Below are 16,794 nucleotides of genomic sequence, written 5' to 3'. Positions count from 1 at the left end.
TTATGTCTACAGACACCACAAATTGCATAAGCAAATCCAACGATATTTCTTGTCATTGTAGTACACTCAACCCCAAATCACCAACAAAATCAATAATGCAACTTAATCAATTCCTTCTAAGCAAGTCCCAATTTCAATATTAAAAGCTACTAAATTCTTAGTTATTTGACGAATAAATTCCAAAGAGTAGAGATCGATGAAGTATCGAAAGGAATATTTAGATCTGATTTTGGTGCCATCTGGTTTGCTAATTATGTTTTCTTATCATCTTCTTCTTCTCTATAGATGCCTCAAGCTCCCTCACACCACCGTCATCGGCTTCGAGAACAACGATAAGAAAATTTGGGTCGAAAAATTTATGCAGGTCTGAATTTTCACATACTAATTTCCTCTTCTATGTTGTATTTTAATTATATGCATCAATTCTTCTATTTCCATGTTCTATGTTTTAATTATATGCACCAAGTATAATTTAGGGAACATACACAATTTTACCTAATGATACGATTCGGTGAAAAACTTACTATAATAAATTAATAATACATTATTTCCATACTAATTAATCGAATTTTGTTATTTTTAGACCGTAGATGCGCTTGAAAACATAGTTGACACCGAAAAAGATATTCATATAGGAAATTACAATATCATTTTGCATTTGTGGTGGATAAAATTAATTTTTACCTCAGCAGGCCGAATTAAACAGCATCATTCCTTTAACTGTAAATTGAACATTGCTTTTTCCGGCTAGGGTGGAAATTAATTTTATTTGTTCCACAGTAATTTAATATACATATTAGATATTTTATAATTAATCGAATTTTATAATTTTAGGAAAAAATACAAATTGAAAAAATTAGTAAATTAAGGAAAAAAAAATAAAAATAAAAATATACTTCATCCGTCTCACAAAACCATGAACATTTTGTCATTTTGGGCATTCTTTGAAAAATATTAATATTTTTATTTTTTTACACTACCCACCACAATTCATTTATTTTTGGGAACCATTTTTCACTCACAAGTCACAACACATTTTATTCTAACATTTCTTAAAATTCATGTCACACACGAATATTCATATTTTTGTGAGACGAATGGAATAGTTTACCAATAAATCTTCAATTTTATTATAACTACAAAATTACCAATCAATTTTAAAATTGATTTTAAATTAAAATTTTAGCTTTTTAATATAGTATAGATTATTCGTTTCTTAACATTTGTTTCCAAGCTACATGACCTATTGAGATGTATAGTGTAAAATTTAAGTATGATTATTTTAGAATTACACATTAATAAATAACAAAATTTAAGATTCTCAATTTTGTAATATATTCTTGCGAACCTAATCACTTGATTCATACAAAATATAAATAAAAATCACACAACTCTCCGGCAGTCGGAAAACCGCGACGTGAAAACCGCGCTGGACGTGGTGTCGGCGAACATATCGGCGGCCACGTTCCTGGCATCGGTGTCGCTGACGCTGAGCGCGCTGATCGGCGCGTGGATCGCTAACAACTCGAACATCTTCCAGAGCGAGCTGATCTACGGCGATACGCGGCCGGCGACGATGTCGATCAAATACATCACACTCCTCATCTGCTTCCTGCTCGCCTTCTCCTGCTTCGTCCAGTCCTCGCGCTGCTTCATCCACGCCAACTACCTCATCAGCACCCCCGACTCCGACATCGCCACGGAATACGTCGAGTTGGCCGTCGTCCGCGGCGGCGATTTCTGGTCCGTCGGGCTCAGGGCGCTCTACTTCGCCACGGCGCTGCTGCTGTGGTTCTTCGGGCCGATCCCGATGTTCGCGACGTCGGTGACAATGGTGGCGCTCCTCCACTATATGGACAGCGACACCGCGTCGATGAAGAGGAGATCTGGCCGTCGGTATGGGGAATTGTTGCGGAGATTTGACCAGAGGGTTTGAGATTGGCGGTAGATTTACTTTTGAATTATATTGACCCAAAGAAGGATTTCATTTTTCAAGTTAAAATGTACTTATGTTATTGCAAACGACAATCATTCAACAAATAATTGCATTCCTAAATCAAAAAACAAAAGTAACATATAATTGCAGAAAAATTAAATTGTTTGGGAAAACAGAATGCAACACTAGGCACTTCACAATTACGTTCTTTTTTAATCTTTTTAATTTTGTATTTATAGGAATTCGTAGCTGTTATCTTTGACATGTACTAATATACTTAATTTTTATATTTTTTTGTTATAAAATAGAGAAAAGAGAAAGAAGAGAGAATATATCGTAGAAAAAATAAATCTGCAAGAGCGTAATATTACAAAGACCAAAGGCCCTTTTTTTTAAATGATAAGGACCAAAGGCCTTTATTTATAATGATACAAAATTAAGGTTTATTGTTAGACCATCATTATAAATAAGAAAGAATATATTTTATTTATATTTACAACAATCTCCCTTAAATGACTAACCTTAAAAGAATGTAGCCTCATTAAAATCTTGCCAGAAAAATCGAATGGGACGAAAACATGGTTGAAAGAAAAAGAGTACAACAATACTCTCCCTGAAAAATGATCATTGTATATCTTCGAGTCGGCGCATGCTGATCTTGTGGACCAACTTTTTTAAAGTTGATGTTGGTAGCACCTTTGTAAACAAGTCTGCAAAATTATCGCTTGAACGAATTTGTTGGATGTTGATGTTGCCACTCTTTAGGAGGTCATGTGTGTAGAAAAACATGGGAAAAATGCTTCGTCCCATCATCTTTGATGTATCCTTTTTTGAGTTGCGCGATACAAATGTCATTGTCTTCATATAGCATAGTTGGATTGTCCTTTAGTGAAGCCAATCCGCACGGCTCTTGGACATAACATATCATATTTCTCAACCACACACACTCTTAACTTGTTTCATGGTTTGCATGATTTCAGAGTGATTTGAGGATGCTACAGCCAGGCTTTGCTTCACAGAATTAGCAGTTTCTCCGCATGTAAAAACATAACCAATTTATGACTTGGCTTTATGTGAAATTGATAAATAACCTGCATCTGCATACCTAGTAATATAGCAATCAAGACATTTTGAATTATATAATCCAAGTCAACAATTTCCTTTAGATAACATAGAATGTACTTAACACCATTCCACTGTCTTAAAGTGGGTGTAGAGCTATATCTCGCAAGCAAATTTCTAGAAAAAAGCTATATCTGGTCTAGTAAAATTAACTAGATAAGTTAATGCTCCAATTGTAGTAAGATATAGTACTTCCAAACCAAGTATTATTTCTCCATATTCAATTAGTCGAAATGAGTCTTTATTCAAATCAAGTGTTCTCATAAACATTGGTGATGTTAATGGATGTGTGTTATCCATGTAAAAACGCTGTAACACTTCTGTATAAGAAGATTAATGAACAAATAGGCCTTCAGGGATATGTTCAATTTGCAAATTATTGTGCCTAAAAATAACACTTCTAACGAAAAGCTGAAAGAGCACAAGAATTTACGTGGTTCTACCATGAAGATCTACATCCACAGAGGGTACCCGAGAGAATTCACTATTTGGATGGTTGGAGTTTACAAGTACAGAGTTGTGTTGTGAATAATGAATATATGCTCATATTTATAGGCTAAAATACTAAGAATTCTAGTAGACATAGAGCTCATTTTATACTTATAATAGAGTTATAATTCTTCATGTTTATCTATAGCTTTGTGATAATCTTCTTCTTTATCGGATATGTGATGGTCTTCACAATAGGGTTGAATTCCAGGATATCAGGGCTGTAGCGTTGTTATCGGTGAATGATAAGAAACTCAACCCCCCCCACCCCGACCCCGACCCCGACCCCGACCCCGGTACGTACACATCAAACGACTTCAATTTAATTCCTTTTTAAATTTTAATAGCAAGTAGAGAAACTTCTTTTATTTGTTTGTCGCCCAGATTTTTACTAGCATTTATTATCATATTGATGTTATTACCTACTCACTTTAGAAACTTTGAATTCCTAATTAAGTTATGTCTATTCTTTACATTTATTTTGTCGGAAAATTGAGTTTTAATTGGAGTCCTAAATATGGCAAAAATATATAACTGATAAAGAAATAAATAGATGAAATAAAACTTGAACAAAGTACAAAAGTATCAACTTATAATCATGGCTAAGAAGTAATGCTCTATGAACATTAATTAGTACTGATCTTTTTTTTGTTAGATACTTTTTTTGATAAATTAATAATATTAAATAGGGTTAAGTACCAAATACCCCCTAACATTGGGGCCCTTATCGCGTATAGGACCCTATAGTCAGGGTAAGCGCTGTTTACTATCTCAACGTGGCTAAACCTAAGCAAATTCCCCCCCCCCCCGTTTTAACGGTGCTTAACACCGTTAGTTTTTTAATTTTTTTAAAATCTAATTAGAGTGAGCCCATCTTCCCTCCCTCGTTGACACCGACCGCCCCGCCTGTTCCCTTCTCATCTCCTCCGCCGCCTACTCCTCCCTCTCTGCGGCCTCTCTGCCGCCTCCTTCGGCTCCGCCAACGTCTCCCTCTGCCAGTGGCTCTACGACACCTAGATTCACGTCGGCGACGACGTCGTTTCCCTCCGCCAACGTCTCTCTCCGTCTTCCACGTCGGCGACGACGTCGTTTTCCCGCCGTGTAAATCTTCTGCGAGAATCTCCCTCTCTCTCCTCAAACTGCCCTACCTCCGAACTCTCTCTCTCATCAACTGCTTCACTGATTCACCCGTTTCTCTGAACAGACTCCTCTTCCAATCTCTCTCCTCATTGGAGCACTTGACTCTCAACTCCAATCCTGCCTCCACAATCTCGAACCTCGCATCTCTGAAAACGTTGTGCATGTCGCAGAACAATCTCAGCGGCCAAATCCCTAAGCAAATTGGGGATCTCGTTAACCTGCACCAGCTCGTTCTCAGCCACAAAAACTTCACCGGTCCGATTCCTCGAGAAATCGGAGCCATGGAGAAGCTCACGATCCTCGATCTCAGCTTGAATTCCTTGCAGGAAATGCTGCCGAGCTCGATCGGAGGATGGCCTCGAAGCCGGAGAGGTAGGTGTCGTAGAGCCACTGGCAGAGGGAGACGTTGGCGGAGCCGGAGGAGGCGGGATTGGAGGCCGCACAGAGGGAGGAGTAGGTGGCGGAGGAGATGAGAAGGGAGCAGGCGGGGCGGTCGATGTCAACGAGGGAGGGAAGAGGGGCTCACTCTAATTAGATTTTAAAAAAATTAAAAAACTAACGGTGTTAAGCACCGTTAAAACGCGGGGGGGGGGGGATTTGCTTAGGTTTAGCCACGTTGAGGTAGTAAACAGCGTTTACCCTGACTATAGGGTCCTATACGCGATAGGGGGCCCAACGTTGGGGGGGGTATTTGGTACTTAACCCTACTAAATAAAAAAATTTAAAAGTCAAGCCATAAGGAACTCAAACCCAAGACCTTTAGCCTTGGGCATTAACCTCTTACCGCTATCATTAGGGATGTCACTACAAGAAACATCGCCTGTAACGACCGAATTTAGCGATCGAAATTTTCGGTCTTTAAAAAGGCGGTCGTAACGACTGAAATTTAAATATTAACGACCGTTTTCTTTAATATTTTAAATTTTATTTTTTTATTATATACGACTGAATGAAACGGTCGTTAACTTTTAACAGCCGTATCAACGACCGAAATACGGTCGTTAGTTAATTTTTATTTAATTTTGATATAATTTTAATGTAACGACCGTTACAAACGGTCGTTAACTTAATTTCAGATATGATATTTTTATTTTTTCGGAAATATTTAACGACCGTTTAGGGAACGGTCGTTGTTTTTTAATTAATTTAAAATTATTTAATATTTACGACCGAAATTCGGTCTTTATATTAGAATTAAAAAAATTAAATAATTAATAATTATTTTTAACGTCCGTGTTTCGGTCGTTGTAAACCAAAATTTTAAATATTATAATTAAAATTGTTAACGACCGAAAAACGGTCGTTAATTTAAGATTCGGTAGTTGAAGTTGCAGATTTAACTTAGATTTTCTAATTTTTCCCCAATTTTCTTCTCCACCTTTCCTTCTCCGATTCTCCACCTCCCGCCGCCGATTTCGCCATTACCGTCGAGATATCCGTCGTCCCTCCGTTCCCGACACCGCCACCTCCGTCCAACGAACGCCCACCTCCACCGACGCCGCTGCTGCTGCTCTCCGTCCGACGCGACGCCGACGTCGCTGCTCTCCGTCCGTCGCACGCCGCTACTCTCCGGTAAGTTAATTATTCATCCTAACCCTAATTATTTTTTATACATTTCATCAATTATTAACCCTAACTCTAATTCCCAGCCCCTGCCCTCGCAAGAAAGCTCCTGCCGTTGCCGGAATTAGAGATTGTAGGTTAGTTCGTCTAACTTATATAATGTAGGCTATTAATTTGAATTCAGGTTAATATTAGTATGTTAGTATATGAATTTAGGTTAATTATATGTGAATTAATGAGAAATTTACTTTGTTCGAATAATTTATTTTACAACTATTCTAACTATTTTTGTATTGTAGTTGGAGGTCAAGAGGCGATTGGCAGAGCTTCGCCAAACACAGGAAGAGGTCATGCCCTCAGATGTAGATTGCATTTTCTGAGAGGTCGTCACTCCTGATTCGAGGGGACGCATCATGGGATTAGGCATGTTGATGTCTAGGGCGATTTCTGAGAGCGGCGAGTCGTCGAGCACGCACTCCACTAGCACCTCCCAGTTTCCTTTCCCTGTTGCCTCGAGAGATGAGCTGAGCTCCACACAAAGGGAGCTAGAGGCCAGGAGAGCGAACGAGGAGGCTCAGAGCAAGGCTATACAGAAGATGCAAGCCCAGATCGCGCTGCTCATGCAAGGATATCGAGCACAGTCCCCCTCCGACGCCTCTGATGGGACCCACCCGGACCTATGATTATATTTACTCTCGCTTGTTGTAGTTACTACACTTTGAATACTGAATTTCTAAACTTGTTGACATATTTTATGATTTGCTACTTTAATATTTGATGCCTTTCTACTTTGATCATCTTCATAATTTTGAATAATTTATAGATTGCTACATAATTGAAAACAGGAATATAAATTCAAAAAAAAAATATAGTACTTAAAAAAACAACCGAAATTTCGGTCGATAATTGGAAAACGGTCGTTACGAAACTACGGCAAAAAATAGAAAAAACGACCACTAACGACCGAAATTATAGAATTAACGACCGAATTTCGGTCTTTAAACAACGACAGGGGGAAAAACGATCGTTAAAGATCTCAGAAGATCAACGACCGACCGTTATTTAACGGTCGTTGATCAACGACCGAGAATCTGGATGCAACGACCGAATTTCGGTCGTTGATCAACGACCATTATTTAACGGTCGTTGATCTTCTGAGATGCTTAACGACCGTTTTTCCCCCGGTCGTTGTTTAAAGACCGAAATTCGGTCGTTGCATCCAGAAATTAGTCGTCCCGGGAAGCTTGGCTACGGTTTTAAAGACCGAATAAACGGTCGTTATAAATAAATTCCGGTCGTTAAATTTTAACGACCGAAATAAAACGGTCGTTGTAGGCCGCACGACAAACAAAACGGCGACCACAGTTTTCAGTCATTGTTTCGGTCGTTAAGTCTTTAACGACCGAATTTTCGAGTTTAACGACCGAAAATTCGGTAGTTAGAGCTGCGATTTCTTGTTGTGTCAATCTAGCCCGAATCCCGTGGGTTGGCCCGATTACCGCTACCCGAGAGGGTTAGAGTTGAATATTTTCAATCCGATAAAAGTTACAACCCGATTAGCCCGTAACTGAATAGCCCGGCACCCGATAGGGCCGGCCCGACTAACCCGATGGGCTAGCCTGAAACCCAAATACTTAATATTAAATATTTAGATATAAAAATAAAAAAATGACAAAATATTATAAAGTCTCATCATTTCGCTTTTCTGTATTTTTGAGATGCTTTGCTTCTATGAATTCAAACTATTGTTGGATATTTTATTGGTTTTTCGTTAACAAAGTTGAACATTTTATTGTTACCAACTTATTTTAGATGTTATACAATCTTGATATTTTTTTTCAATATTTTATATTTTTGCATTTCATGCTTTCTATATAATTTATATATTTGATTTCTATGTATATTTTATACATTATACATTAGATCATTAAAAATAACAAAATACAAATGATTATTTTATTTTACGCATTTAAGCCGACTAGCCCGATGGGCTAGCCCGAAACCCGAACGTTTAGGGTTAGGGTTGAAAATTTATAACCCGACAAAATCTCCAACTTGATTAGCCCGCACCCGATTAACCCGAAATACGATAGGGCTGGCCCGAAACTCGGTGGGCTGGCCCGATTGACATCTCTAGCTATCATTGACACAACTATATTTGAAAATAGGAATTTTAAATTAACATCTTGAAGTTAAAGCATATAATCAAGAGATTTTTTTTTATTAATGTTTGTTCTATTGTTTTTTTAATCCAAAACCGATCCGATTTATCAAACTTTCAACGTCGCATCTATAAAAGACAGAAAGATATTTAGAGCATTCCCCATGCATGAGCCTTTTTGGGGCTCTATAGAGCCATCACATCTACGATTGGGCTTTATAGAGTAGCTCTATAAATTTTTCATCTTATTGTTTAAAAAATTAAATTCTAAATAAAATAAAAATAAAATATTTCATTACACTTAAATTTAAAAATTATAGTAATGGATATATTTTCAAATTTAATTTTATTATAAGAAATTTAAAATATTTTATTTGTTTTATTGATTAATTGAATTTAATTTTGTTTGTGTGTATTCAATTCGTGTGTATATATATATATATATATATATATATATATATATATATATATATATATATATATCGAATTCAACTTTTTGCAACTTCAAAATTTTAATCCTACATCGAAGTATAATTTATTATCTTAATCAAAATTTTATTATGTATTGAGTCCCGTATCAAAGAGTGTAGGCTACTTTATAATGTGAAGTGTACTATAAATAGAGAAGCTTCATTAATTTTATTTTGTATTGAACCCCTCATCGAAAAATATATGCTATTTTTCAATGTGCAATGCACTACGAAGAAAAACTATATTAATTTAATTTTTTTTATAGAATGCGTGCATGATAACACTCATGTTTCCATTGTTTTTAATGTTCTTATGATGTTAATTTTATAGGATATTGAGTGTTTGATGATTGTTTTGTGCGTAAATTGCTTTATATTGTGAAATATGTTACTTGCTCGTACTTTGATGAATTTTACAGAAATATGAAGTTCGAATTTGGACTGTTGATCTCAATGAAAGTTGTAGTTCGTCTCGATACGAATTCGTAGGCGCAAACGGTTCGCAAATCCGAGTTCGGACGAGAAAGATATGGCCGAAACAAGAAAGTCGCGCGCAGCAGTGAATAGTGTCCGACGGGAATTTCCGAATTTTCGAGATTTTGCGGGATTTTCAGATTTTATCAGTATTTTCGAGCTCTATACTGTATTTATCTCCTGTGCCTATATATAGGTCCTCTTTTGACCTATTCAGGGTTCCCTTTTCAGTTCCAAACTTTTATTTTTCAATTTCATAGCTTTAGAATTTATTTCTTTCCAGTTTTTACTGCTTGGATTGGATTTCCACAAGATTGAAGATTCAAGCTGCTACATTCGTTCTTATTCAGTTTTTATACAATTTAGTTTTTATAATTGCATTCTTTTTAATTATGTTTATGTTTTATTTCAGTATGTCTGGCTAGTTTCGTTTAGCTGATTCTAGGGTTTGTAAATAGTTGATTGAATTTATGTGATTTATTTGTTAATAACTTTGTGCCTTCCAGTTTATGATTCATAATTCCTGGTGCTTAATTTCTTGTGAATTATCTGATCAATAGTTTGCATGTTTAGCTATTCGGTTTGAGACCTAGCGGAGATAACTGTTTAGCGGATTCAGGAATGTATGATATGATTTTAACCTTGAGACCTAGCGGAGATAGGTGGATCATAGGGAGCTATTCTTAGGAGCTATTGGGAGTTAGTAGATTTTCTTGAGACCTAACGGAGATAGATAATTTACTAATCTACGATCGTTGCTGCTCTAGCGAGAGTGATTGATTAATTAAGTGATCTCTCATCATAACTGGATTAAATTGGTACATAGGATTAATAGATTAATTGCATAGATTTAGTTAATGAATTTACTGTCCTAGGATCAGTTGTCTTTTATTAATTGAGTTTTCTATCCTATTTTATTTGGTTTGTTTTGATTTAAGTTATCTACTTCATTCTTATTTGTGATTGCCTGAATATTACTAGGGTTTAGTTAGAATTACTTAAGGTGATTCGTCATAATAGTCCATGTGGATACGATACTCTGCTTGCTGTTTATGTGCTACAATTATACTGTTTAGTTGAAGTTTTTGTTGCTATAATAATAGTGATCTGCACACCTACATATAAACCCTCGTGCTCGGCCCGCCAAAACGAGCCCTCCATCAAGCTCCCCAGCTTGGCAGTGTGATGGGGCTTGCCAAGGACGTGCTCGAGCCCCATTATAAATTATCTTAAAGGATAAAATTATAGAAATAACATAAAAGATGTTGACAAAACTTCAAATATGATATTTTTTATATAATGTAATTTTGTTATACTATAATATACTCATGGAGTAACTTTGGCCTAACATTCAAAAGTAGTTGACCTCTAAAAAATGAATATAGAGATCAATAGAGAATGCTAAATGTAGAGAAAAAGAGAAAGACGGTTTGAATAAGTCAATAAATTTACTGAATACGCCAACAATTTTACTGAACAAACATTCTGCATGGGGTTCAAATCTTAAAGGTGGCGTGTTTTATGAATATATATATATATATGTCTATTCATGCGGTCTCTTGATTTATTCAGTAAAGTTATTGACTTATTCATAACGAATAATATAGAATTCTCCATAGATCCTAACCCTATAAATATATGAGAAATGTTATGCTACATACTTTATGTGAGCAATAATCACGTTTAGCCTCGTTTGCGTTATCTTTTTTGTTTTATACATTTATTTTTATTTTGATACTTTATAAATTATTATTTATATCATTAATTTTATAAATTACATAAAAATCAAAGTTTAATTTGTTCTTTTTGTTAGGTCCCGGAAGGTCATGATAGGTGTATGGGGGAGGAGGGGAATACACCTATAGGCTATTTTCAAAACATAAAAACCTTTTGAAGTCAACTGAAACAGTATCGACTGATACTGATAGAGTTTGACCAAAGTCAACAGTACTAAGACCAGTTTTAGTTAGACAACAGAACTTCGACTAATATCCAAAAGGGACTTCAGTCGGACTTAAGAACATGAGGAGTTTCTAACACAACTAGAGTTTGAGAGTTAAACACCCGATAGGCTTGCTGGATTCTTCAGTTCCAGAATATCCTAGGAAAATTCCTGGATCAGCCTTGCTATCAAACGTGTTTAACTTTCTTTTGTCATTGTTATGAATGAAACACCTAGAACCGAAAGCATGAAAGTAAGAAATTGTTGGCATCCTGTTCTTCCATAGCTCGTATGGAGTTTTCTCATGTCTTTGAGTAAGGAATGAGCTATTCTGGGTATAGCAAGCATTGTTGACAGCTTCAACCCAAAATTTCAGTTGAAGTTTTGATTCAGCTAGCATCGTCCTTGCTGCTTTCTTCAAAGACCTATTTCTTCTTTCAGCTACTCCATTTTGCTGTGGAGTTCTTGTTGTAGAGGTTTGGTGACTGATCCCTCGTTCCTCGCAGTAGTTTCGAATAACTGAACTGAGAAATTCAGTCCTTCTGTCTCATCTGATGCTGATGATGTTGACATTGTTTTCAATACTAAGTCTTTTCATCAGTCTTGGTAGTTCCTTCAGTGTCTCACTTTTCTTGTATAGAAAAATAACCCAGGTGTATCGTGAATAATCATCTACTACTACTAGGGTGTATTTTTCTTCCATTATAACTTCTGGGAGACACTGGACCGAATAGATCCATGTGAAGCAGTTGAAGAATCCTTTCAGAAGAGTGTCCTGTTTTTGACTTGAATGAAGCCTTGATTTGCTTTCCTCTTTGACATGCTTCACACTCTTGCTTGTTTTGAAACACAATAGAAGGTAATCCTTCTACCAGTTAATGTTTAGCAAGTTTGTTGATCGTTTTGAAGTTGAGGTGGTTGAGCCTTCTGTGCTATAGCCAGTTGAGCTCTGAGTTGCTTTTGCTGATGATGCAAGTTTCAGGTGGACTATCTTCCCATGAAACGACGTAGAGATTTCCTTGCCTGATTCCTCTCATCTCCACCTTCTTCTGGTTGTTTCTCACAGAGAGCTCATCCTTCTTGATCTTCACTACGAATCCGCTATCACAAAATTGACTCACAGACAACAAATTATGTTTTAGTCCAGAAACATAGCTAACATTACTGATACTGGTGTTACCCATGTTGAGTACACCATAGCCTTTAGTTTCTTCTATTGAGTTGTCTCCGAATGTGACTTTTGATCCAGCTTTCTCAACATATTGTGTTAGATATTCTTTATAGCCCGTCATGTGCTTCGAGCAGCCGCTGTCCAGATATCATATTTTGATTGAAGCTTTAACTTCTTCCTTCTTCTTATGTTTCCTGGTTTTACCCTGCAAGGAAGAGTTACTTTAGGTACCCAATCAATGTTTGGGTTCTTTATCGTTAGTTAGTGTTCCCTTTGGAACCCATATCTGCTTCAGTACTGGTCGTTGCACTGATCCTCTGCGATTGTCTGATCGTCTGACTGAAGTTGTTGATACTTTAGTTGGCACCTGAGCAAACCTCTTTCCTGTAGTAGTTTTGTCTGGAGATCGGAGGTCTCCTTTGCTTTGCTGTGTATATTCCTTGAGATACTGGTGTCAATCTTGGCTGATGAGGTCTTGACTGATAATGTGGAGCATAGAACTGATGTTGTCTGAGCAGAGACTGATGGGTTCCAGTCATATGATGTTGTGAGTGATATTGATCTCGCCTGGACTTGTCATTGTTTTATCTCCATGGTTGTAGCTCTTTTCTGAACTGAACCGATTTCAATTTTTGGTTGTTCTTGTTATTTTTTCCCTTAAGCTGATGAGAGAAACTCTATTTCTTTGCTCCATTTGCTTGTTGTCGTTTCAGTCCGGTTGTTTCTTCCCCATTCTTTGACTGAAATCTGCTTTCCAGTCTTTTCAGGAGAGTGAACTGATTTGGTGCATCATTTGCTCGTCTGTAGTCCTGTAAATGAGGAACATTCCTATTCACCATCAGGTTTCTCTTCTTAATTTCTTTCTTGTCAAAATCTCTTGGCTCTTCTGCTGCGTCGTCGTCAGATGCTTTAGTTACATCCCGGATCATGATTTCTTTTCCTTTCTCAGTGGAGATCACATTTCCTCCAATACTTTTCACAAGGGCTTTTGATGGAAAGTTGTCCATTAGAGAAGATTTCTTCATACAGTTCTTGACTGTTTGCTCTAATTTGTAATTGAACCTCTTGATCTCATGGGAGGCCCTCTCATATTCTTCTGTTGATTTCTTGAGCTCTGTCTTCAGTTGGTGATTCTCCATGACCAGTCCATCAAGACAATTTTCATCTGGATAGTAGATGACTATTTCCTTCATGTCTTGATCTTTACTGATCTTTTTCTCCATTTCCTGAATTTGTTGATAAAGTTTATTGAACATAGTTCTTAGCTTTCGATGATCATTCATGAGCTGATCATACTCATCAACTTCATTGACTGAGCTACCTCCAAATTCTGAGTTATCTCCTGTAAACAACAAGGAGTTATCAGTATTAAGAGTTATAGACTAAGAATTTACCTCAGGCCCATTCATTCCGTTGTCATAGCTGTTGCCTGAGTTGTCAGCCATGCTTTCAGCATCCTTGGCCTTGAGGGCTTGGCTCTCGTCATCTGAGCTGGTGGAGTTGAAGGCTGATGATCCAGATGCATATTCAGAAGATCCAGCATCTTCAGCTACCATTGCCTTTTTTTTGCGTACTTACGATCCCTCTTAGCTCTTAGCTCCTTGCGCTCTTCGTGCGTCAATTCAGGGCATTTTGATCTTTAGTGCCCTTTCTTTTTGCATCCAAGGCATTCCACATCTTTAAGATCTAACGTGAAAGATTTTTTCTCTCTGCTCTTGTCTGTGGAGTGTTTGGACTTGTGTTCTCTCTCTTTTCCCTTGAACCTTTCAGTCAACAAAGCATATTGACTGAAGAAGTCTTCTGGCTTTAGTTCAGTCGATTCCCTCGATCGTTTCTTGCTTTCCTTTGCTGAGGCTTTCAGTGCAGCTCCTTTTGATGTCGATGGAGCATCTTCATCTGATCCTCTGGCCTTCTTGGTTTTTCGATTTCTTTGAATATCGAATTCATTTGCCACGAGATCAGAGAAAAGCTTATTGGTTGGGAGCATGTTGAATCCAGGTTTATTCTAATGAGCAACTGCATAGATTTGCCATTCGCCTCGCGGAAGTGCTCGTAGAATATTTAGGTTGATTTCTCGTTGGACATACTTGTCCTTAGAGATGGATTGAACCTCGTTCAATATTTGGTTGAATCTGTACTCCATCTCTTCGACTGATTTATTTTTGAGCATCAGGAAGGAGTCAAATTTTTGACAAGCTATGGATAACTTATTCTCTTTTATTTCTTCTAATCAGACGCACATTCCTTCGAGAATGTCCCACATCTCCTTTGCTGTCTTGCACTTGATAATCTTGGTGACATGTTTGTCTGGGACAGTTCCGGAGATGATACTTTTGGCAAGATTATCTAGCTCATCCTGCTTTCTTTCTTCGGTGGTGAAGTCGGACTTGAATTTGATCTGGACTTCATCATATGGATCTCTCGTGGTGTCCAGTGGTATCCTCTTGATCACTTTTGTAATGACGATCGGTCCTTTGGTGATGACTTCCCATATCCGACAGTGTTGAGCAGTGAGAAAGCTTTCCAGTCGAAACTTCCATATGTCGTATTTTTCAATACTTAACGATGGGAGTGATAAGACTCTGCTGTAGTTAGTTTCCATTGTACAAGGAAAAGAGATATTAAAAAAAACGCAAGTAGCACTTTGAAAAAGAAAACGATTTAAGACCTTCTCTTTGAAAAAAGATCTAGTTCAGTAGAATAGGGTCAAAGCAAATTGTTCTTGCGAACAACCTGCTTTGATGCCTATTGTAGGTCCCGAGAGGTCAGTATAGGTGTATGGGGGGGGAATACACCTATAGGCTATTTTCAAAACACAAAAACCTTTTGAAGTCAACTGAAACAATATCGACTGATACTGATAGAGTTTGACCAAAGTTAACACTAAAACCAGTTTTAGTTAGACAACAGAATTTCGACTAATATCCAAAAGGGACTTCAGTCGGACTTAAGAACAGATGAGTGTTATGAATCTTACTGATTATCCGAAGATTGGTCAGTTAGACTAATAACACTGGCAGCGGAAAACTTTACTTTGAAATAGCCTTTGTGAGTTCACACGTTGTCAGATTAAGGTTTCACTTTGCGATTAATGAGTTTCAATTAATAACAGGTTTGTGCACAGAGAAGAAAGTAAGAACTGAAAACGATAAAAGACAAAGAAATTTTTACGTGGTTCGGAACAAGTTCCTACGTCCACGGTCAGTTGATCACACTGACAAACACTCTAGGCTTGGATTTCTCGCTCACTCTGGCAAACCTTACAACACATTGGGTTGGATTTCTCGCTCACTCTTAGCATGCTAAGATACCACAATGCCTTTGCTAGCGGTTGGCTAAGATCTCTTGGAGTCAGAACACTGGTCTGAACTCCGCTCTACTCAAACTCTTTTTTCGCTCAATTGAAAGGAGGTTCGAAATACCAACTAGATCACAGAGAATAGGCTCTCTGTAATCGAAACTTAGGCTTTGGATATTACAAATATTTGCCTAAGGATCTAAGAGAATGTAGGTAATCAGTGGTCTGATTTCGGCTTTGTGAATTCTCTTCTTCGATTCAAACTTTGATGGCTTTGAATGGCTGAGGTGCAATTTCGGCAGCGTTTCAGCTTGTGTTTTTGAATCGGTGAAGATTGAAGTGATTCTCGAGCTCTATTAATAGAAGAGGTCTTGAATAGATCCGTTGGCGCAGATAGTCTTCAAGAATTCATCCGTTGTAAGAGTAATTTGAATTTGGGCTGATGCTTCAATCTTCGAGGTTTCTTGTTTGGCGAGAAACGACGTCTAAGGTACATGAGGTAAGGCGTCTCTGAAAAGTAATTACCAAAAAGGAATGCTCTGCAGAGAAAGGACGATCCTCTGTATCTCTGCATTTAATGCGGCTGTACTTTGAGTGCATGGCTTTCTTTAAACTTCTGGAGATTCAGTCCGAGGAAGAATGTCAACTGATACTTGATTTTAGTATCAGTCCGCTAAATCCGCGTAGCCAGCATTGATGAATCAGTTATGACTGATTCTTCAGTTGAGAAACTCGTTCAGTCAAACATCTGTATTTGACTTTGCCTTTAATTGCAAACATCAGTTGAGTTCTTCAATCTTCAGTCTTCAGTCCTCCGGTCTTTAGTCTTCAGTCTTCAGAACACTAAACAAACTAGAAGGATAACTCCAAGATTAAACCACTCTAAATTCCTGAAGCCATACTTAAATGGGAAAGGATTGCTTTGGGTTAAAGTTGTGAGATCTATTTATGGGGAGTTGGAATGGGGGGAAGGGGGGCTGAGCTGGGCGAGGAAAAGTTGCCTTGCAACTGGGTGGTGGGCGTCAGTG

At 37.5% G+C, this 16,794-nt stretch overlaps 1 protein-coding gene and 1 long non-coding RNA gene across 2 annotated transcripts; both read left to right on the top strand.

Moving 5' to 3' along the window:
* LOC131013467 (uncharacterized) lies at positions 1-2,040 on the top strand. The gene is made up of 2 exons (XM_057941557.1): positions 1-364; positions 1,403-2,040. The coding sequence occupies exons 1-2, from the start codon at positions 197-199 to the stop codon at positions 1,934-1,936; spliced, it is 702 nt and encodes a 233-aa protein (XP_057797540.1). The 5' UTR covers positions 1-196; the 3' UTR covers positions 1,937-2,040.
* Positions 2,041-5,373: 3,333 nt separating this feature from the next.
* Positions 5,374-7,047, top strand: LOC131013466 (uncharacterized). Its single transcript, XR_009097709.1, has 3 exons — positions 5,374-6,259; positions 6,337-6,387; positions 6,550-7,047. It is a non-coding gene; the product is annotated as an uncharacterized LOC131013466 (long non-coding RNA).
* Positions 7,048-16,794: the final 9,747 nt, after the last annotated feature.

The sequence above is a fragment of the Salvia miltiorrhiza genome, chromosome 2, assembly GCF_028751815.1.
Source record: "Salvia miltiorrhiza cultivar Shanhuang (shh) chromosome 2, IMPLAD_Smil_shh, whole genome shotgun sequence".
NCBI classification, from domain to species: Eukaryota; Viridiplantae; Streptophyta; class Magnoliopsida; order Lamiales; family Lamiaceae; genus Salvia; species Salvia miltiorrhiza.
This window is presented reverse-complemented; position numbering and strand designations above follow the sequence as displayed.